This window comes from Pogoniulus pusillus, chromosome 12 (assembly GCF_015220805.1).
Source record: "Pogoniulus pusillus isolate bPogPus1 chromosome 12, bPogPus1.pri, whole genome shotgun sequence".
NCBI lineage: Eukaryota > Metazoa > Chordata > Aves > Piciformes > Lybiidae > Pogoniulus > Pogoniulus pusillus.
Genome location: NC_087275.1, coordinates 16,364,566 through 16,386,130, shown reverse-complemented (window position 1 = coordinate 16,386,130; position 21,565 = coordinate 16,364,566). Strand labels below are relative to the sequence as shown.

The 21,565-nt window shown below is 38.0% G+C and overlaps 1 protein-coding gene and 1 long non-coding RNA gene across 8 annotated transcripts in view; one reads left to right on the top strand and one right to left on the bottom strand.

Moving 5' to 3' along the window:
- LOC135180156 (uncharacterized) overlaps window positions 1-21,478 on the top strand; it is a 29,156-nt gene extending 7,678 nt beyond the window's left edge. The window contains exon 2 of the long non-coding RNA XR_010304299.1: window positions 20,789-21,478. This is a non-coding gene — a long non-coding RNA (uncharacterized LOC135180156). The remainder of the gene's footprint in view (window positions 1-20,788) is intronic.
- IFNAR1 (interferon alpha and beta receptor subunit 1) lies at window positions 1,027-21,345 on the bottom strand. 7 transcript variants are annotated; one of them, XM_064152437.1, is made up of 12 exons: window positions 21,252-21,340; window positions 17,299-17,418; window positions 14,139-14,259; window positions 12,645-12,838; window positions 11,820-11,977; window positions 10,593-10,740; window positions 9,569-9,683; window positions 7,963-8,165; window positions 6,786-6,940; window positions 5,483-5,636; window positions 3,592-3,746; window positions 1,027-2,207 (listed from the first exon to the last, which is right to left on the bottom strand). In XM_064152437.1, exons 2-12 carry the CDS (start codon window positions 17,357-17,359, stop codon window positions 1,983-1,985), a joined length of 1,689 nt encoding a protein of 562 aa, XP_064008507.1. In that variant the 5' UTR covers window positions 17,360-17,418; window positions 21,252-21,340; the 3' UTR covers window positions 1,027-1,982. The 7 variants fall into 7 exon arrangements, with proteins under 7 accessions (XP_064008507.1, XP_064008506.1, XP_064008510.1 ...); XM_064152436.1 differs by having other exon boundaries at window positions 17,299-17,406; XM_064152440.1 differs by lacking the exon at window positions 21,252-21,340 and adding an exon at window positions 16,421-16,516 and having other exon boundaries at window positions 16,846-17,391.
- Window positions 21,479-21,565: the final 87 nt, after the last annotated feature.

The following is a 21,565-nucleotide window of genomic DNA, read 5'->3' as shown; positions in this document are numbered from 1 at the left end:
CCTCATAGCAAACTTGAGTTATACTGAAGAGACCAGCAAGCACAGATAACTTCTTACTGCCACCCATTTAAGTATTTCACAATGGTTCACAGGCAGAAGTTGGTTACCAAAAATCACGACAGGAATGTTCATATTTAGTCTTCTCATTTTAAGCTCTGATTCAGAAAATTAATGAGCACATTCTCTCCTATCTAAATCACCCAACACTTTCAATGTAACCCCCGAATAAATGTACATATCATATTCTTCACATTGAGTTTTTTAGGAAGACAGTAACTGATGACTAATGGGAACTTCCTAAGTATCTCTGGTGTAGCTTCAAAGTAACTTCAAATACACTAAGTAGAAAATGAAATTAAAAAACCTAATTTCATTATTAATATGAAATAGGTCAATGAAATAACTAGAGCACAGTAGAGAAACCATAATTACTGGTTTGTTAGCCTTTGTTTCTAAGATAACAGAGAACACAGCTGGAAAAAAACATATTTGTGACTCAAACATAGGCCTCAGATAAGGAGATGACAAATCACAGAAGCAAAGGCAATACATTATAAAGCAAGCTTGAAGATAAGAAAGCACAGAGAGTCTTCTAAACAATTAAGACTTTCACTAATGAGTCCACACCTTTCTGAGCATGCATTAACCCCAGGGTCAACTAGAGAACAAACTGATGATGATACTGGAGTGGTGGAGAGGGAGGAAGGGGGGTGTGTGTAATTTTTCCTGAAGACCCCTACCCAAAATTCACCAGAGAATGGGAGTGTGCCTGCAGAAGGAGCATTTGCATGAGCTCCGAAAGACCAGTATATGCATAAAAGATTTCTTGGGAAAGTGATGGACATGCATTGATGTGCTTTAAGTGCTGTAACTAGATCCTCCTTGGCACGTGCAGACTTTGTGGTGAGACCTACCTGCATGTCCAGCTCTGAAATAAACATCTTTATTTGCTCTCTACACCTCCAGATGGGTCTTAGACAGTTTGAATCTGGTATTTTTTATAACAATACAGAACCAAGAAAAGGATGAAGTAGTAAATGTGCAAAATTTATTTATGTTCTTCTATGAACATAAAGAAATAAAAAATTATAAAATTAGATCACATCTTCAAAATTAAAAAAAAGGTAACACAAATGGTTGCTTGTCACAAACAACATCCTGCATGAAGCTCAAAACCAGTTCACTCTAGATAACTTTCTCCATAAAAAATAAACTCCTAAGATTTACTTCATGAGAAGGAAGTGGCACAAATATTGAATCATTATTGCAGCATATCCTTGTAGTTTGTATGAAGAGAAGTCTGTTGGCAAAATGAGACTAAGTGGGAAAAGCTTTGACTGACAGGCACCTTCACGTTTTGTTACAAAAGGATTTTCTAGACTCAGCATGGGTCTTTCTAATTACAGAAATAAGTTTCCTCCTTGTTAAGGGATTGACATTTCTAAATAAGATTCAGTCAGAAGGAAATATTTTACACTTCTGGTTATGTAGCCAAATGGAATAAAAATTAAATCAAGAATATGTATTTTAACATGCCTTGCCATTGAAAGTAACAGTATTCTTTAGTTTCTTCTCACAATGAACATCTGGCTTGGATATTTTTTGGGTTTTTTATCCTAAATGCAGTGCAAACCTGTAGCGTGCTGCCTTCTGCCTGTGTAAACATTGTAAGAGTCAATACTGGCATTTAAGGCTTCTGTGACAGTACACGCAGGCATTCAAAACAAACCTCTCAGATAATGAAACAGTCTTCTTGTGGGACAGACTAGGCTTTTGCCAAGGTTAGCAGGTTTAAGTACATTATATAAAGTCTGAAGACCTGCTCCTGTTTATGCAGATGATATTCTTTCTATCATAAAAGGCAGTGGAGGTCCCAAAGTCACACTGTCTTCCTTAGGCTCGGACTTATTATTAAAATAATAAGAAAAATGAAGTGCTTATTACACTGCCAGTCCCTCACAGGAGCTCTACTTTCTGAAAAGTTACACCATGTCCTTTTCTAGTGTTTCTTCTGATGCTTTGTTCCCTGAAGTATCATCATCATAGGAATAATTTCCTGAATCTCGGCTGCTCTGTTTGGAACGTTTGCAGTCTTTAAAATCAATTTGATTTGCTTCTGTGATGATAGGCTCAATTACTGAACAATTTTCTATTTGTTCTTCTGTAGCTGGCATGTAAAGGCTGCTAAAGACCTGTTGTTCAAAACTCTGCAAAAAGAGAAGCAGAAAAAAAGTGATGAACACTTGTGTGTAATATCTACATAACAATTCTGCTTAATACCACAGCTGTACAAAGTTGCTTTATCATATTCAGAAGCATTGTGATGTTTTCTACCTATAACAGGCTATTTGTTTCCTAAGTTCAGAAATCTGAAGTTAAGATGAAGTTTAGTTGCATTCATATAATCAAATGCTGAAGAATGACTCTAGTATTAAGCATAACTCTTTTGCAATGCTCCTAGTTTGCAATCATCTGTAAAATTGTTCTATTTCATTGATTATAGACTTGTGAGGCCACACAAGAACTAAAGGAAAAGTCTAATTTAGGTTAGTTCCAAAGATCCCTGAGGTAGCATGGGAATGACATATGTGCTTGCAAAGTCTACAAACCATCTTCAGTTAAAGTCTGAAAGATGAAGGTGAGCTGCTGCAGCATCATACCAAGCCTTACACAGCTCTCAGCAGTGCACTGCTGGCTGTTCTGCATGCTTTAGATCTTCTAGCTGAAGAGGTCATTTATCCATCATATCTGTCATAAAAGGTTCTAAATGTGTTAGCTCTATTACCAGCACTCTACTGAACAAACTAACATGCTGCTTTAAAAAGAAATTAAATTCAGGTCCAGCCCTTGTGAACTATAAGATTGATTTTAAAGTACAACTATTCAGAAAGCTCTGTATGCCATGTATCCCAGGAACTTCAGTGAGAAGATGACACACATTAAAAAGGTGTTCTGAGACACACAGAAGAAAATAGAGTGAAAAGCAGTTCTTGCTACATTTTAGAGAATACCTATGCCTTGCCTGTTCATTCCAGAGCAGGATCTCTATTAAGTACCACCTGTGTCAAGCTAAGATGGAAATTTGACATCTGCTCCTTTAGAGACCATCCAAACCACTAAGTCTGGGGATAGTAGAAACATTTGCTAGCTGTTACAGTAAAATTTCCTTTAAAGACTAGACTTGAATTTTCACCTCCTTTGCATTTGAAAGGACAGCATGCTCTTCCAGATAACACACAGATAATGGGAAAACGGTTCTGGTCTCACATGGCAAGGCAAAGGTACATTATCACATTGGACAGACACCCACACTTTCTAGAATAAAGGATTGCTAATGCCACTTTTTGCACAGATAAATTAAAACCCCCCAAAACATATAAGTTAAAACATTTGCTCATCATATAATCCTAGAAATTGATACTACCTTTTTTCCTACAGAATTCCTGTATTTCCTTAAAATCTATACAATTAATCTAGGCAAACCCATAAGACCACAGGATAGCAGATAAACACTTTTTCCATACTATATCCTGTTCATTTTTCTAAAAGCACATCTGCTAAATAAATGAAAAACCATGTTTTTCATCTTACCTCTATGTTCAGAGGAGGCTGGCATGATGGAAAGAACACATATTTGATTTTCTTGTAGGCTTGATACAGGGCAAAAAAAGTCGCTGTCGCCACAAGACAGAAAATAATCAAAGCAACGAAAAATGTTGTTAAAATGACCAGAGGTAAAGTTTTACCTAAAAAAAAAAAGTGAATAAAAAACATTCAATCTACATATTCATGAACTAAACCAACCAAACAAAACCTAACCAAAAACCATTGTCTCCAAATCTGCTATGGAATTTATCCTAAAACTTCAGGTTTTTATAGAGCTGTACCCAGTATAGGAATGATGCCATGCCAATATTTTAGATACTTTCATTAAAAACACAACACAAAATATTTATTCCTAGCTTTTAATATGACCTTTTTATATGGGCACGTGGTGATAGGACAGGGGGCAGTGATTTTGAACTAGAGCAGGGTGGATTTAGATTGGACATTAGGAAAAAGTTCTTTAAGGGTGGCGAGATACAGGAACAGGCTGCCCAAAGAAAGTGTGGGTGCTTCATCCCTGAAGGTGTTTAAGACCAGGCTGGATGAGGCCTTGAGCAACCTGGTCTAGTGGGAGGTGCCCCTTCCTATGGCAGGGAGGTTGGAGCTAGATGACCTTTGAAACTCCTTCCGACTCAAGTCATTCTACGATTCAATATAACAACAGAGGTGTTTGCAGATGTGATCAGAAAAAAGTTCCAGTTATTCCCAGTTACATTCCAGTTGCATGTCAATATTTGACAGCAGGACAAAAATGTTGTACATTGACAGCTACCATGAAGCATTTGATGCAAGTAGATTTATTTTGCTATTGGTTGTGTACCCCAAGGAACAGAATATGCAATTGACAGAGCTCTCTCCTTTAAAAAGGCAAAATATAAAGAAGTAATAATCCCCATGTGCTATGGAATAAGATCAGGCAATTACTACAGTGGAGCTGCCCTATGATTATTCAGCCAGGAAATTATTAGGAGTGCCTAGACTTGCACAGGCTTCAGGAGCCCAGAAGAATCTGAATGGTTTCTTGGCAGGACAACTTCAATTGTAAGCTTCAGAAGACTATAAAACAGCCAATAGGGAGAAAAAGGATCTTCCAGTGCTCCTTTTAGTGCTTACCTAAGAAGAAATAAACACTGAGGCTATTCCAACACAGAGGACTACAATATACATGAATCTTTAGAGTTTCAGACCTGAGGAAGTACCAATACTATTACTACTACATTTTCTTGGTTTTAAGTTAGTTTGGGTATTCAGTAATTTAGAAGGCAATTGCACACATTCAGCTCAACAGACAGCTTGCTCTTACGTTTTGAATACAATCCATCTACAAATGTATTCTTGTTTTGCACAAGGGTGAGCTTTCAGCTATAATGAGTTTGATGATTTGTCTCTTCACACTTTAGCACAGGATTGCTTTTAATTTACAACAGAATTAAGACAATTTAATGAAAAAAAATTGACAACATAGGAGGGTACAATCCCTAAAATAATAACTAGTAGTGGAAATTAAAACTTGCCCATTAATGAGTCTGTGATGGTTTGGGTGTTACCTGCCACTCCACACTGTATGGAATTAAGATGAATCAACAATCATTAGTTCTTAAATTGAGACAATTTCTGAACAAAGTTATACCATGGAATTACCAGAATGTAATTTTGATGAGCTCAGAACAGCAGCAGCTTAAGTTTAGCTATAGGACACAACACAGAGGGCATCAAAGTGACAGACTGACGTGGATCTCTGCCGAACTAGGCACTAACTCTGTCAGGTCATTAAGTCATGCTGCAAACATTTTTTTAACTTGTAACATATGAAAGGGCTTATGAAAGGTTAATAATGTTACTTCCAGAAGTGTAACACTTCTGAAGCTCTTCCTACCTTCCGGTGTTCTGATGCATTCCTCTTTGCTGTAAGGACTGCTCTTGTTGTAAAATTTTGAGAAGGCTTGTACTTTTACACAGTACAAAGTCGCAGGTGTTAGATCAGAGACTGTCCCTATTGTCTGTTTTAGCTCTTTCATTTTAATTTCTTCCTGAAAAAGGAAAATTGGAGGAATAAGATGCACATAAATGGCACGTGAGTCACACAAGCAGGTTAGAACTTTGTTCTTTGCTGAAGAAGTAATCCTGTAAAAACAAGGCGCTGTTCCACGCTTGGATAAAAGAAACCACGCAACTCTCTAAGCAAGCATTCAAGGAAGCACTCATCAGCAAAACCTAACTGCTTTCACCACACAGAAATCTTACAGTTCAATGCTGTGTGCAAAATTAAACGTCTTCCTGTTGCAGTCTTCCATGCATGTACACATGCATGAAGGGTGGTTGTGGCCAGGGGGAGGTTGCTCTCTTCTCTCAGGTGGCCAGCACCAGAGAGGACACAGCCTCAGGCTGCGCCAGGGGAAATTTAGGCTGGAGGTGAGGAGAAAGTTCTTCACTGAGAGAGTCATTGGACACTGGAATGGGCTGCCCGGGGAGGTGGTGGAGTCGCCGTCCCTGGGGCAGTTCAAGGCAAGGTTGGATGTGGCACTTGGTGCCATGGTCTAGCCTTGAGCTCTGTGGTAAAGGGTTGGACTTGATGATCTGTGAGGTCTCTTCCAACCTTGGTGATACTGTAATATTGTGATACATACACACTTACAATTACTTTACTGTAAGAGGCACTTAAATAATATGGAAAGATGTATTATAACTTGTGTTAAGAGCATGCAAGACTTTATTGTTTTGTGAAATGTATAGCTATAAAACTGTAAGTGCAGCAAGAAGGGAACTTGAGGAGCTGGAAGCTATATTAATAAAAGACAGTGGACAGAGTCATGGCATAAGAAAGACAGCATGACAAAACCCTCACAACTTCTTTTAAGAAGTGAGTTTTCAGCAGCTTGTACAAAACTCAGTGCAGTTCTGCAGATCATTACATACAGCTACATCTGTGTTAAAAGATTAAAATCTCAATTACATTCTGATAAAAGTTATCTTGACCAAATCTCTAAAAGAATCTTTCAGGAAAAAAAAAACAATAAACCACATCCTAAAAAAAAACTGACCAAGCAACAAATCGATTGCAGGATTGATACACCACAAATGTGCCTCTTCTGAAAACAAGTTTCCTGAGAACACAATCTTGGTATTTAAAGTCATGACAAATTTTATATACTGTTTTTAAGTACTTAAATAGTTCACACCTCATTATTGGATGAATTCTTCCAATACAGAACCCGGTAAGACAAGCCGTAACGGTCTCTCATGACTTCACTTTCAGTTCCTCCTGGAGGAGAAATCTGGATATGGAGAAAAACATCACTGATGTCCACCTTCACATCAGGAGGGCCAATTTCATCTTGAGATGTTTAAAAGGAAAAAACAAAAGCAAAAACATAAGACTGAACAAAAATATTGCATAAAACATTGTATTTAAGTCTATGACAATTTAAAAAGAAATTTACACTTAAAAGTCTAACAGCTATATTCATAATCTTGAGTCCTTAGAAATATCTCACTTCTTTACTCTTTCCATATTAATATGTTGCTTCTGCACGTTTCAGTGACATGAAATACACTGACAGGGATATAAACTCTGTGCAAGCCCAACTACTAAACATTTATTAATCTAGTGAAGTTGTTTCATTTATACCCTCTTTTGCAACTATAGTACAGTTGAGAAGTGAGAAACATCACAGCTTTGTGGCAATTTTTTTGTTGAATTATGTACCTCAGTCACAGTTATCTTATTAAAGAATTATCTAATTACCAAGTGCTTGGACAAGGAAAGCTGACATAAGGAATAGCTATAGATTCCATATTCAGTAGCAAAAGCAATGGAATATTATTCAATGTTAAATAAGCATGTAAATCATAAACATTAAGGCAACTTTTTTGAAGCTAACATTTTAGTAAGGTCTCATTTCTCATGAAAATCAAAAAAAGTGCAGCAAAGATAAATAAGTGTAAACTTCTCTAGAGAGTGTTGCATATTTTTGACTTAGATGTTGCTGTCATTCAAGACTGCCTTTTCATGAAGCTCTTCAGGGTTATGTCTTCACACAACCCTGCTTCAGCACAAAATTGAGGAGTACATTGCACAGAGGTAGAGAGAAGGAGAAGATGAGAGCAGATGCACAAGGAAAGAGGGGCAGTGAATTAAAAAAAATATTTGTCTCTGGAATTGTTTATACCAACAAATGCTCCCTGTCAATGGCAAAACCTCCTGCTTAACTTGACGAGGCCAAGATGCCCAGCACAATTTCTGCAGGGTTAAGTATGCATTCAGTTTAATCTAGCAAGGCTTCCTTTGTAAATAACAAAGAGTATTAGGTACAGTTTTGTAGATGAAGGAAAACTTAAGAAAACACATTTGCTTACTTGTTATCAGAGGATCGACTTTTACTTCCTTAGACAGACATGATTTATTGTGTTCATTCACAGCTTGCACATGGAAGTAATAAAATCCAGAATTGGCAGTGATGATAGAAGAGAGATTGCATTGTGTATTGGTGATGTTTCCACATCCAGGAACATTGAGCCACTTTGATGAGTAGTCATCATGAAGTTTCTTTAGATACCCACTGCAAAAGGCATTTTAATACTTTTATAATGTGAGGTTCTTAAGCTAAAAAAAGAAAAAAGGCAAGTTCATTTGCACTATCTTTCTTGTTTTAAGAATGGGCCTCTCACTAATGTCAGAAGGAAAGAGTTAAAAAACTTTTAGGCCAAAAAACTTTGCAACATACTGGTCTGCAACCAGAATAACAAGAATCAAAGGCCCTTAAGATTAAAGGACAGGATGACCTTGAAGGTTAAAATAACTGTGTCTTGGTTTTGATTAAGAACAGTACCTAAAGACAGTCAGATTCTGTGAACTTCTGTAGATAATGCCTCATGGCTTCTTTTCATAGATGAGAGACAGATTTGGACAATGATCCAAACACTGAGGTGTCCCCTAGATAAAATGTGGTGATTTTAATACTAAAAAGCACACCTCTAGGAGCAGAATTTAAAATAGAAGTGTAGGACTACCTTAGCATAGCGAATTAGGCAATTGATCAATTGCCTAATCAATACATACAATTGACATAAAAAGCACAGGGATTTCTGTGATGTAAAATTGTGTAACCAATCATATATATGATCACAGAATCACAAGATAATTTCTTTGTACTGCAGATAAACTGCTGCTGTTTGAGCTAAGTGTGCTGGATGTATTGTCTAGGACTAGTCCTGCAGAATGGAAATAAAGCAAGTATCTCAACTCTGTGAGTCAATTGGCTTTGCACACCTGGTAAATGACCCCTGTTTTGAGACTATATTAGAAGTTTACCATTATTTTTTCCCCCCATTTAAAACTGAAAATTTTATCTGGATCAGGGAACACAAAGGAGTGCTTTAATCAATCCTCAATAGAAAAAATACAACAGCTTTAGCAGTTTTTAAAAATCTAAGTTAAAGTTTTTCATATAGTTATAGTAAGTTGATTACTTCTCTGTCATGACAAAGCTGGAGGCATCACTCCTTTTCATTTAGATGCTTGCCACAATACTTGTGTGACAACTGGATATTAAGCTATAGGTTTATAGACATGATTTTTCCTATGTTGGGTTCTGACCAAATATGTTGACAATTGAAATCCTGAACATGTGCATTTTTGCTCACTTCTAGTAATCTGATTTCTTCATACTCAATAAAAAGGAATGTAAAATTCAGATGTTTTAAAAATGCTACCTAGCACACATTTAAGTACTTCGTTCCATCTTCGAAGACTAGGATCCTGAAATTCTAGCATATGATGTTAACATGTAATCCTTTTATAAAAGCTACACTGTGTTCAGATGAGGTAGCCAGTGCTTCAATGAATACACGAAGCCACTTTTGCTAAGTATTTAACTTCTAGAAACTGTTTTCAAAATACAGTGGATGACATTTAGAAGGACATAACCTGTTTACATAGATACGCAGCAGCTGTTTCACTTACGTGAGATACTGTACGTTGTACCTCACAGGCTGTTTATATTGATTAGTCCAGTGCAGATAAAACTTCATGTTCAAGCCAAGAACGGTCACATTTGTTGCACAGTGCAAGTCATTCACTGCTCGAAAGAAAGAGAAAGCCTCAGTTACTGAGAAGTTTTATATAACCTGCAGTAATTTCTCACTGAATGGCCATTTCTCATGTAAAATGGTCACGGTACAGTTTTAACAACTACAAATAATAAAAAGGGTCTGTTTTCTTTATAAAGATGGGAAATCAAAGTCTCTGACATCTACAGGAAAAAAAGAGGAAAAAAACAGAAAAACAGTACAGGTACCCTGAGATTAGTAGAAATAAACTGGTTAAATGAGGGAAATGTGTAAAATAGAGACCTGTAAACAAAGTAATTGTGATGTACCCTCTGCTCAATCCAATGTCTGACTTTATTTCCGAGGGCGAAATCATGGAATGCATAAGCATTTAAAAGTACTTAAACTGACACATGAACAGCACAAAATAATTCAAATTTAGACAATATAAACAAGAATTAGTGGCAAACTGCCACAAAGCCATTCTTCAGAACCTCTAATAATAAATTCACCAAGGCTCGCGTCACATCAGTACCTTTTTAATCTTAGCTCAACTTCATATACATTTATTTAATGTCAACTATTTAAAAGGCTTTTATTTTGCCTATATACACATCTCTTTTCTCTCAATTCAAAGTCATAAACTCAAAAATAGCCAGCTTTCCAAATGCCAAGAAAGTAATTTTTGCAATCCAAATGTACAGAAATTACCTCAGAGTAAAAAATAGCTCTTCTTGCGCTATTAAAACTTGAATATTGATAGGTGACAGTATCAAAACATTGATACTGATTTAAGATAGAAAGTGTACATAACTGTCAAGAACACTGTTATACCAAAACGAGCACAAACTTGGCACTTCTAGTGCTTTGGAACAATGTAATGTTCAACAGTTTAAGCTTCAGTGATGATTTTAACATAAAACAAGTTTAGTCTGTACCTTTACGAGTAGTTTTTACACAACGAATGGGACTGAATAAGCCTTCTTTCTGTTCCAAAGAAAGAGTTGCTTGTACTTTCAGACAATAGGTAGTTTCTGGTGCAAGATCATCAATTATGTCAGTAGGAAAAATACTTTGACTTCTAAACTGTAAGAAACAATTGTAAACACCATGTGAGGGTTAACTTCTTTCCTGATGACCTGATTTTCTGAAGTATTCTTTCATTCTCCTGCTTTGATCCTATTTAGGTAATATGCCATCAAAAATGCTAAAACAGGGAATGAAGGACAATGTATGAGCTAAATAAATGCTAAACAGAAGTTTTCAGCTTAGCCACATGATTGAGAAGAGGGGACATGTGCACTGATCCATAGGACACATAACAAACCACACAAATATTCAGACCCATACTCAGAACAGAAATAGAATACTTCCACCTTTCAATTAATTGAGCAAACTCTCCTCCTCCTTCTGCTACCTCCATGCTTTTGGTTTAGCAGACTTTTCAGTGCACCTGACTTTTGTATAGAGTTTGTACCAAGCTTAAAATATTTTCACACATGTACCCCTTTTAACTGTAATGATTCTGACTAGGTCTTCCAAATCAAAACAGATCTCCCTCTTCCATTCCTACCTTAATCTAGGTGGCACTCATTTATCTAAAAAAAAAAAGGTCAAAACCAAGAAGGACTGCTTCTACCTTGGTCTTTACAAAATAGCTCTATCTGCTGTGCAAGACACATGCTGTAGCTTGGAAAATAGTTCATAATTACAGGATATTGAAAGAATCCCTAAAATACTCTGATCTACAGTGTGAAAACAGAGTTAATGACACAGGACAGTGTACTGGCAGCTGTGGTCAAGCTAAAAGTCTCAACAAGATCTAATTAGTCTCTTACTTCTTCCCTCCCCCATATCTATGTCTTACTGTAAATGCTTCTTCCCACTAACTTGAACTCACTTCCCTCCCTTTTCCTGCTGACTTGGGCATGACTGCTGCTCCAACACGAGATGGTTTGACCTTCTTCCTCATGCATTAGAAAGTGGCTGCAGCATTTAACAGAACTACTAATCCTTATCACAAAATATCCTCTGCTAAAAAATAAACCCAAAAATGCCAAGGAAAACACCCCCTCCCAACTATTTAAAATGCACAGCAACAGTAATTAAAATATATCTCTGACAGTTATATTAAGGTTAAAAAGCAAAGAAAAAGGTGACCACACCTCTGCATTTGATGAGTTTTCCCAGATAACTAGATTATATTTAAAGCTTAGATGATCTGTCCACATTTTTCTGATCTGATTTGCTTCTGGAGGAGAAACCTTGATTTTTATGGCTCCATTTATGGACTGCAACTTTATTTCTGGAGGACCAATCTGAGCTGTAAGTGTTAGTGTGAGTGGAAAAAAAAGGAGAAAGAAAGTCAAGCATGACTATTTAAATGGAAAAAAAATTGAAAAAGTATATTAATAAAAACATAGTAACTGTCAATATTATCTTAGTTATTTTAAGGCAGTAATATCCTGTAAGATCTTAGTTTTCATGAATCTCAGGCAGTATCTAATAGAAATCTACCTAAGAACCATCATCACCTGGTTCTAAAAGCAGTATAGTTAAAATGCAATATTACTGCTAGAGATTTTTTCCCAGAATCCACTGTGAAAATTCAGTAGAAATAATTCTAAAACATGCAAGTCAAGAATCCAGCTCAAACCCAATGCTGAGGGAAGGCTTTTTTTCCTGCTATAACTACTGAAGTCACAAGGTTAGGTGAAAACTTCCAGAAAAGTCCTCTTTTTCTAGATATTGCAAAAATCCTTTTTGACAGAGACAGAAAGGTCTGTCAGAAAAAGAGCATCAGTGAGAAGTCCCTCTTTCCAGAAAAGGGGAAAGGATCAGAACACTGCATGATCAGCAAATATATTATGCTAAGGTTGAGAAAACACTAGGTCATGTTGTTATTAGCAATGGAAACCACAGGCATTTCCCCCACAACAATATGAAGTACATGAACTAAACAAATGTTACAGTTTATATGGAGCTCATACCTTTAAGATATGGAATCATTTCAAAAATGCTAGACCAAGGAGACACTTCTTCCCTTCCTCTGGCCCTTATACGCACATGATATGCATCGTAGTATTTGGTTATTGCAGAGGAAATGTCACATTCCCTGCTAGTAACATTTTGACACCCAGGCAACTCCTTCCATTCTGTTCCATTTGTCTCAAAATCTTCAAACCTGTAAGAAGGAAAACATCCCAAAAGTGAAGCAAATACACCATTTAAGTCTTGAGAGTCTTCTTCCTCTTCTTCTTAATTCTAATGAATGTCATGCTACATAATGCTGTTTTATCACCAGCACTAGTGCAGTCACTGTTTCCTACTCAATTACCCTGGAATTCACATGGAAATCAACTCATTAAATGATTAATTTGTTAGTTTACTCTTGGTATAACAGCTAATCTACCAGCCTGCTTTATTTAGCATGTAAATGGTGTCAGAAAGCAACATCAAAGAACTGTCACAATCTACAGTGATATCTTTAGTACAGGATCCTAGCCTAATAGTAGATAATTCTTGGACACTGGAATGGGCTGCCCGGGGAGGTGGTGGAGTCTCCGTCCCTGGGGCAGTTCAAGGCAAGGTTGGATGTGGCACTTGGTGCCATGGTCTAGCCTTGAGCTCTGTGGTAAAGGGTTGGACTTGATGATCTGTGAGGTCTCTTCCAACCCTGATGATACTGTGTGATACTGTGTGTGATAATTCATTGGAAGAAATTTAAAAATCATGATGGAAGAAGTGCTTTTGAAGTGCATAAGAGCAGCACCCCCCTCCAATTCAAATATTAGCAAGGAATGTAGATTAGAGGCAAAGAAAACCACCAAGGAGTTCAGTGTCAGAATAATTAGTTTTACAGAGGCTATTTTTCTTGTGAGTTAACAGATATCCATACCTTAAGAGACATTCCATATAGAGATTTAAAATGTCCTGACCAGAAGAGAGGCACAGACCTGAAGCAGTGATTTTTTTTTTATTCTTGACTACCTTATCTTTCAGAATGTTAAAATTAAAACTGTTTCTCATCTACACATAGAAGGCAGCGAGCAAGTATTATATTCTTTTTAAAGATCCCAGATCACACACTAGGAAATCCTAAAGTTAAGAACTTCTTACACAATGTAGCTCTATTTAAAAAACCCACAAAAAATACTAACACAAAACAGAGAATAAAAAACTCCAAAACCTAAATACTAAATGTTTAAGTCAATATTCTCAAAGAACCACTCTGATATTAAGCCCTACTATCAAATGTGCTCTTCATGTATACATTACTATCAGTGTACAATTCAATTTTACATATGAATTAGATAACCAAAGGAAACTAGGATTCCATTTAATTTCAAGACTTCAAAGCTTTCTGGGTTTCAAAAAGTCTCCAGAAGTTTTACATGGCAGCCTCCAGAAGCACAGTAATTAAGATGCTCTACTACATTAGCAAACATCAGACATTTCTGGCTCAGAATAAAGTTACAACTTACCACTGATATTCTGCAGAAAAGGTCACATTGGTATCATTCCCAGTGTAGTTCCACCTTAGAGTGAAATTTGTATTTATGATATAAACCTGAATATCCTGTGGACTCTTCAGATTAGTTTGGCCTACAAGGAAGTGATGTAAAGGTGTATATATATATAAAATCAGATAAATAATTTGTACATAACTTAAGAATAAATTTATTTAAAAAGTAGTGAGTTAAATTAAAAAAAAAAAAGCAAAACAAACAACCCTGAAAAAAAACAAACAAAAAACAACCAACCAACAAACCCCCCAAAACATTAAGAGTTAAGAAAGCACCACACTACTCACAGAATCAACCAGGTTGGAAAAGACCTCTGAGATCATCAAGTCCAACTTACCACCTAACCCTTCTAATTAACTAAACCACAGCACTAAGTGCCTCATCCAGGCTCCTTTTAAACACCTCCAGTGATGGTGACTCCATCACCTTCCGAGGCAGCCTCCCCATTCCAAGGGCAATCACACTTTCTGTGAAGAACGTCTTCCTAATGTCTAGGCTAAACATTTCAACATGCAACTCAGAGAGGCTGTGGAGTCTCATTCTCTGGAGACTTTTGAGACCCATCTGAATGAGTTCCTGTACAACCTGCCCTAGATTATAGGGTCCTGCTCTGGCAAGAGACTTGGACTCAATCTCCAGAGGTCTCTTCCAACCCCTAACATCCTGTGATCCTGTCTGCATCAGGTGGCTCCTTTGCCTATTTGACTACACAAGTCTTTCCTTCATGCTTTGAGTCTTTTCACACCTCTTTAAAATGAGAAGTACATACAATTGTAACATTCAAGGTCTGTCTTCACTGTCATGGGTTGATTATGATCAGTCTGAATGCATTTAAATCAGTATTTTATTTGTTGGATCAAATCTGGATCTCAGTTGCAAAGTGCCAGCAATTGACCTAATGCTGTCCTTTCAGTTGTGGAACAGATTGAGACTTGTTTTGTGTCACATGTTACTGCCACAAATTCAATGTACTGCACATATATCTTTTGCTATGGGGTTTCAACAGATGGCACATCTTGTATCTTGGTCACGGTAATCCTGGGGGGTTTTTTGCACAAAGAACAATGCAGCAAATGACTTATGGGGACTAAGAGATAGGTCTCAGGAGACATAAGAATGTCTATAATAACAAGGAGAAGGACCAGATAATGAGAAAACTTAACAGGCAGATTACCAATGGGAGGGAAGCATTAGAATTATCTGCAGGACAGTTCTCCTCCTTATTTTCCATCTTAAAAAATTAATTGTTGAAAACCCCAAACAACCCTGATAATTGCCTTACATTCCAATTCCTAAGGACAACTTTACCATTAACTTTGAGATACGCAGAATCCTAGGTGTCTCGTTTGGTATACAATTCAGATATCAGAGGACAGATGCAATAGAAGATTACTGACATGCATTAAAACTGAAGTTCATCTAGCTGTTTATAAGATATAGCTTGCTTTTGATAATTTCACATCACTCTACAGCACTGCTTCAATGTAGTGAGGCTAAAGCTGCAATCAGTGCTGAAAGGTTAGACTTAAAGTTTCCTAGTACTAAAACAACACCAGACTGTGGCTTATAGAATAAAAGGAAACAGCATGAAGGTGCAGGGAATATGCATAAATCGAGGAAACCTCAGGCAGAAGTCACTGCAATTACACCAAACCCACCACTAAGCAACCATACTCAGATTTACAGAGCTTAAACATCATCGAAATCCTTCTGCCTAGTGTCCTGTACTAGGTATCTTGGATAACCCCCAGGCTATGTACACTTTAGGCAGTCCTTTAAGCATGCACTTTTAGCTTCTAATACATCAAGAACTAAACACACACCACAAAATCAACAAAATAACAATAGAAAACCTGTATGACCGCATTACTCTGACTTGGCTTTCTATTTTCACCAGTTGTGTGTTATACAATCACTTCTCAATGGCTACAACGTCTAAAAACATGTTAGCATCCATCACTCTGAAGCTGCCTTTTGATGTCAGTCTAATATTTAATTATGTTGGGAAGAATCCAAGGCAGTACCAAGCAGAAGTTTCACAACAGGAGATTCCCAAGGTAGATTATTTAGTCTGACAACAAAGAATCTGGAAGTAAACCTTAAGAAGGTAGGATTAGGTAACATAGTATTAGCCAAGAACCACACTCCACCCACAGAGCTCCAACACTGATAAAAGCCTCTAGTACATTAAAACTATACTGTTTGCCTTCAGTAGAAAATCCAATAGTCACTGGACTTACAGAGTATCTTTCCCATGCTTTCAAGTTCTTATCTTAAGCTTCACAATAATTTCTACTAGACCATGTAGATTTGAGGACAGAGAGGAAAAAGGAAGTCTGGAAGCAGGAACAAAATAGTTTCAAAATTCATCTTCTAACCACTGTCTCACCAAGTTACAAAAAACATGCTAAGGTAAGACATCCAAGTCATGTTTTAAGCTATGCCAGCATTTTCTCAAGCTGGTAAATAGCACAGAAAAGAAAAAAAAATCATGTCCCACCTTTGGACACAAACAACATTGTACAAATAGGTCTGGAATCTGGCATTTGGAAGAAGATACGATATTCCAGTCCCAGAGTAAGGTCACACACAGTGAATCAGAAGCAGTTTACTCCAGAATAGCTTTGGTTAAAGGCCCAAAATGTGATGGTCATATGTCTCAGACCTGCCTTTTTTCTTTGAGAACTTCCTCATGCAAGTTAAAGCGAAGCTGAACTCCATCTTGACATTTACACTTTTTTAATCCTCCACACAAAAGGCTGAAACCACACATCAAGCGCTGTTGTCAGTGACATGTGAGAGCCTTTACAGAAACACACCACTCAGAGAAACTACCTGCAAAATTAAATTAAAATCCATGATGGGCTTCAAAGTATCTTGGATCCATTACTCAAGAAAGACTGTAGCTTTCAGGGTAATTTCAGAAGGTTGTTCAGTGTTATTCAACAACAGAAAAGAGCAAGCACTCGCAGTCAGTGCTCAGCAGTAATCCAAACAGGGGAAAAAAAAAGTTAGAAACTGACATGGAATTAAAGGAGTAAAAAAGAAAGCTTAATGTCATGATATGAATTCCTTATAGACTTATCTTAAACATAGGGTGCAGCTCTAGAGTGCTCACTCTCATAAGCAGATAGCAGAACAGAATAAGGCAGAGAAGGGTGGCATAGACAATCCAACATAAGGAACAGCTTCTGTCCAGAGAGGAATCATATTATGATTCTTCAGCCTGAAAGGGAGACTGAGGTGAGGATAAAACAGATCAGGAACGTAAGCGGCATAATATTTATTGTTGTCTTCTTAACACAAAGCTGAAAGCATCAAAACAAGCACCACTTTGCTCTATACAAACAAATGAAACTGCTGCTTCATTGAACACTTGGTCAATCTGTGGAATTCCCCCCCTAGGAGTCTGAATGCTGATTTCATAAACCAGGTAGGAGTTCAGAGTCGAATACAAAGTCTCAATGCTACACAATGAAACACTAGGTTGTGAAATGTTACTACGTACTCACTTTTTGGTCCTTTCCTATTCTGCACTGTCAGCAGCTGCTGTAGATCAGCATTGGGCTACGTGGCCTTTTGACTTCATTTGGTTAACAACATAACAGCAAAGAACCCCACAAGACTAAGTTACTTCTTACCCTGATCAGAAAACCAAATTATTGCTTCAGAAATAACTCCGAGTCCTAGCAGACAGCCTGATAATTCAAACTATCTTCACTATGAAATAAAATTACTTATCCAAATTCAAATACATGTTTATTGGAGGATTCCAGGCTGCAATTATGGTCTTTCATCTGTTCACTTCATCTCCTGTATCAGGTAAAATGAGATACACAATCTTAGAATCAGCTATAACTTTATACTCTGCAGAATGTCTTTGGGTGAAACCTGTTAACAGTTAACGATCACGAGTTCACATTTTAACACCTCCCAATCACTCATTCATACACTGAAAGCAGAGAAATAGAGCTGGGGGGGAACCCAAACAAAACAACCTTGCAAGATGACCTATATTTCACATTGCAGAAAGCAGGTGGCCAATTCTATGTACATCATCAGATGTTGCATAGAAAAGTTCTATGGTTTCTACCACTGCATCATCTATTCTTAAAGCCATCCTTCCCTGAAAATTTTCACTATCCTTACCATTAGAAATCAGGGAAAGCTTTCTGTAAATCAAAACCAAAGAACCTCAAATCAGATTTCCTACTAGATTTCAGTCGAGGTCTGAATCTTTGCAGAACACACTCAATTTCCTTACAGGAAGAGCATTTCTTAGTTGTTCACAATCCATGGATGACAAAGAGTTTACAGGCTGCAAACCCCAGAGTTTATCATATTATCTCCTCTAAGCTTAGCCCATGTACTTTTCTGTCCATGTATAATAAAGTACACTATTCTTTACATCAAATGCATTTGAAAACAATGTTAAACATTACTAATGAAGAGAAAACTGAGGAGCAGGCACAATTAATTTAATCTTTCCTTTAAGCCAAATTTTCTCCTATTCTCAGCTACTTTTATTGTTTTCTTTTGTACTCTCTCCAAATGCTTGAACTTGACTGAAACAGCATACTTCAGAAAAAGTGCAACAGTCTTGGGGAGATAGTACATGAAAGTCTATCTTACAAGACAGATGACCTAACCTTTTAACTTTAATTAGCACTGCTGTGCCCCAATACTTCCAGAGTTTTCTACAGTGTAGCGCTTAAAACTTCTACACATGAATCACAAGGCACATACATGCTTTTTTTTCAGAACCAATACTTAGACCATCTTTTGTTATCCTCTATTTGCCTAAGTACACAGCACTGCACATGTCCTTTTTTAGTACTTTTTTTCTCAAGTATTTCTCCAGCTTGTCAGTAATACTTCTTGATTTCCCCCCTGCTGTTCAAAATGGTCACAAATAAATAGAAATATAGCCTTCTCTCTTGACAGTGAGCTGTAAAATGTTTTGGGAATCTAGAAAAAAAAAAGCCACACAGGAGTCATGCTTAACAGAAATTATTTTTCCCAGTGTGTTTAAGAGATCGGGACACAATATAAAATCAAAAGCACTATTAAGTCCAAATCTATGCCATTGGAGGTCTTCTAGCTGCAATGTCTTTTATTGTAAATTGTCAGAAATTCAGCATGATTTAGCATGACACTTATTCTCAATACTACAGACACAAAGAGGTGATCCACTCATCCATCCTTTCACATAATATTCCCTAACTCCAAAACTGATTTGTGTTTGCTTCTCTAAGTTAATTTCTTAAATGCTGATAAAGCTCAATCCATGAATGAAGGAGGAGTGAACTCGGTAATGTTTAATTACCAGAGCAAAGTTTTGATTTCGTTAAAAAACAGAAAAATGAAGGCTATTTCTGGTTAATTTCACTATTGATCAAGAGCCAAGATATGTAAAATTAATTCACGTTTCTTCATTTAAAGCATGATGACGCCACTGTTCTGAGCACATAAGAGATTAGACTTTCATGGAAAGAACTGATTGAGTACAAGAGAAGTTTTTAATACAGTTGCATCTCTTCCTTTCCCTGCCACACTTTAATAAACAAATACTGTTCCAACAAGTATCATTACTTAATTTATAGTATTTTAATTAATATTTTCAACAAGTGGTGGTTGGAAGTCATAACAACTCTATCACATTATGTAACAACACAAACCATTCAACAACAGTAGTCGTCTAAGCAAGACAGAAATATGCTCCCTTGGGAGACAGTCAAGGGGAAATCCTGTCAAGAGTACACGATGACTTACTGCTTATCACATTGAGTACGTAGTAGAACCCATTAAAACTTTAAGTAGATCTTTTGGGATAGGAACAGACACCTATTGTATAAGACATTGAAAGCAAAACAAAGCCACAGTCAAACACACACCAAAAGCAGCCCAACTGTTTTTGGTCCTGTAAGCAGAAAGACACTCTAGAGAGCCAAGAACTCTTACTGAGTAAAAGAACTTTTATACAGGAGCAGCAGGGAGGAACTGCTGGTTTTGGTAAGGCAGAAAGTGAGAGGTCACTGTAGCAGAGCTTCTAAGTCTGGGAAGTAGTACGTGTCATGTTAATCATTTGCTATGATACGTATGTGTTAATCAGAGAGATGCATGTTGCAGTGCTTCCAGTTTAAGGATAAAACTTAGGCCTAATGCACAAAGAATTCACCTACAAACGGAATGTCTGAAAGAAAACAAAGAAAGAGGTCTTCTTGAATCCTACCACGAATTCAAGGCGAGGACACCTGAAACTACCCTAGCTCTAGTTTTCGTTTGGGAATGCCAAACTACACCAATACAATCTTACAGAGAATTCAAGAGTTTAGGTGACATCGAAGGCAGCATGCACGCACTAGCTCATAGTTGTAGCATTTCCACTATCCAAATTAGCTTAGCCTATATATTCTGTTGCATATCACAATGACTTCTCAACATGCGGGAAGGGTATTTACAGCTTCTCTGGGTTGCACGATGCATGGACGGGGCTGTGCGACAGCTTCTTGCTGCGTTATAGGGTAAGGAAAGGCACTTCACTATCTTGTGTGATGAAATCCTTAACTTGCAATTTTATTTCACTAATTTCCTTATTTATACCTTAGGTCGTGCCAGTCTAGGCCACCATACCTTTCAAAGCATATCAGCAAGAGTCAAAAACCTGTTTGCACTACGCCTTAGCTACGTAGCTTCTAGGATTTATTGATAGGAAGCAAGCTCGAAGCAGATGCATACTGCTGCTGAACAGTAAACCCCGAGACAGTAGACGGAAACCAAGTCCCAGTGACTCAAAGGCCGGGACACCCCTGCGTCCTCGCAACGGCGCCCATACACCAGGGGCCGGGACTGCGTCCCCGTCACGGCACCGCAGGCTGGGGCACCGGCTGGAGGAAGGAAGCGGGAGTGCCACAGCCACGCGTCCATACGAGGGGGCAGCAAGGCTGCGGCCGCACGAAGCACGACCGGCTCCCCACCCTCTGCCTTGAAAATGGGCGCCGCATCAGCCCCCAGCTGCTGCCCGGGTGAGGTGTGGTGCCGGCCGTGTCCCGCCCGTTCACCGGGACCCACCTGCACAGCAGAGAGGCACAAAGACCAGTAAGCAGAAGAACGACGGCACCACGGTCGCACGCCCCAGGGCCACCGCCGCCAGATCGCCATCCATCCGACCCTCGGCGCAACGGGCGGCCGCACCGTTACCGGAAGCCTCGGGCGGCTGCGCATGCGCAGGTTGCCGCCGCAACACCCTGCCGGCTACGGTGAGAGTGTCGCTGGGGCTGCGGGATTGGGGTGTCTGTGGTCTGGTTCTGTCCTCGAAGTGTATGGGGAGCGGCTTGTTCTTGGAGAGTGGTGTCTTCTCAGGCGTGTGTTCTCCGGTGGCAGTA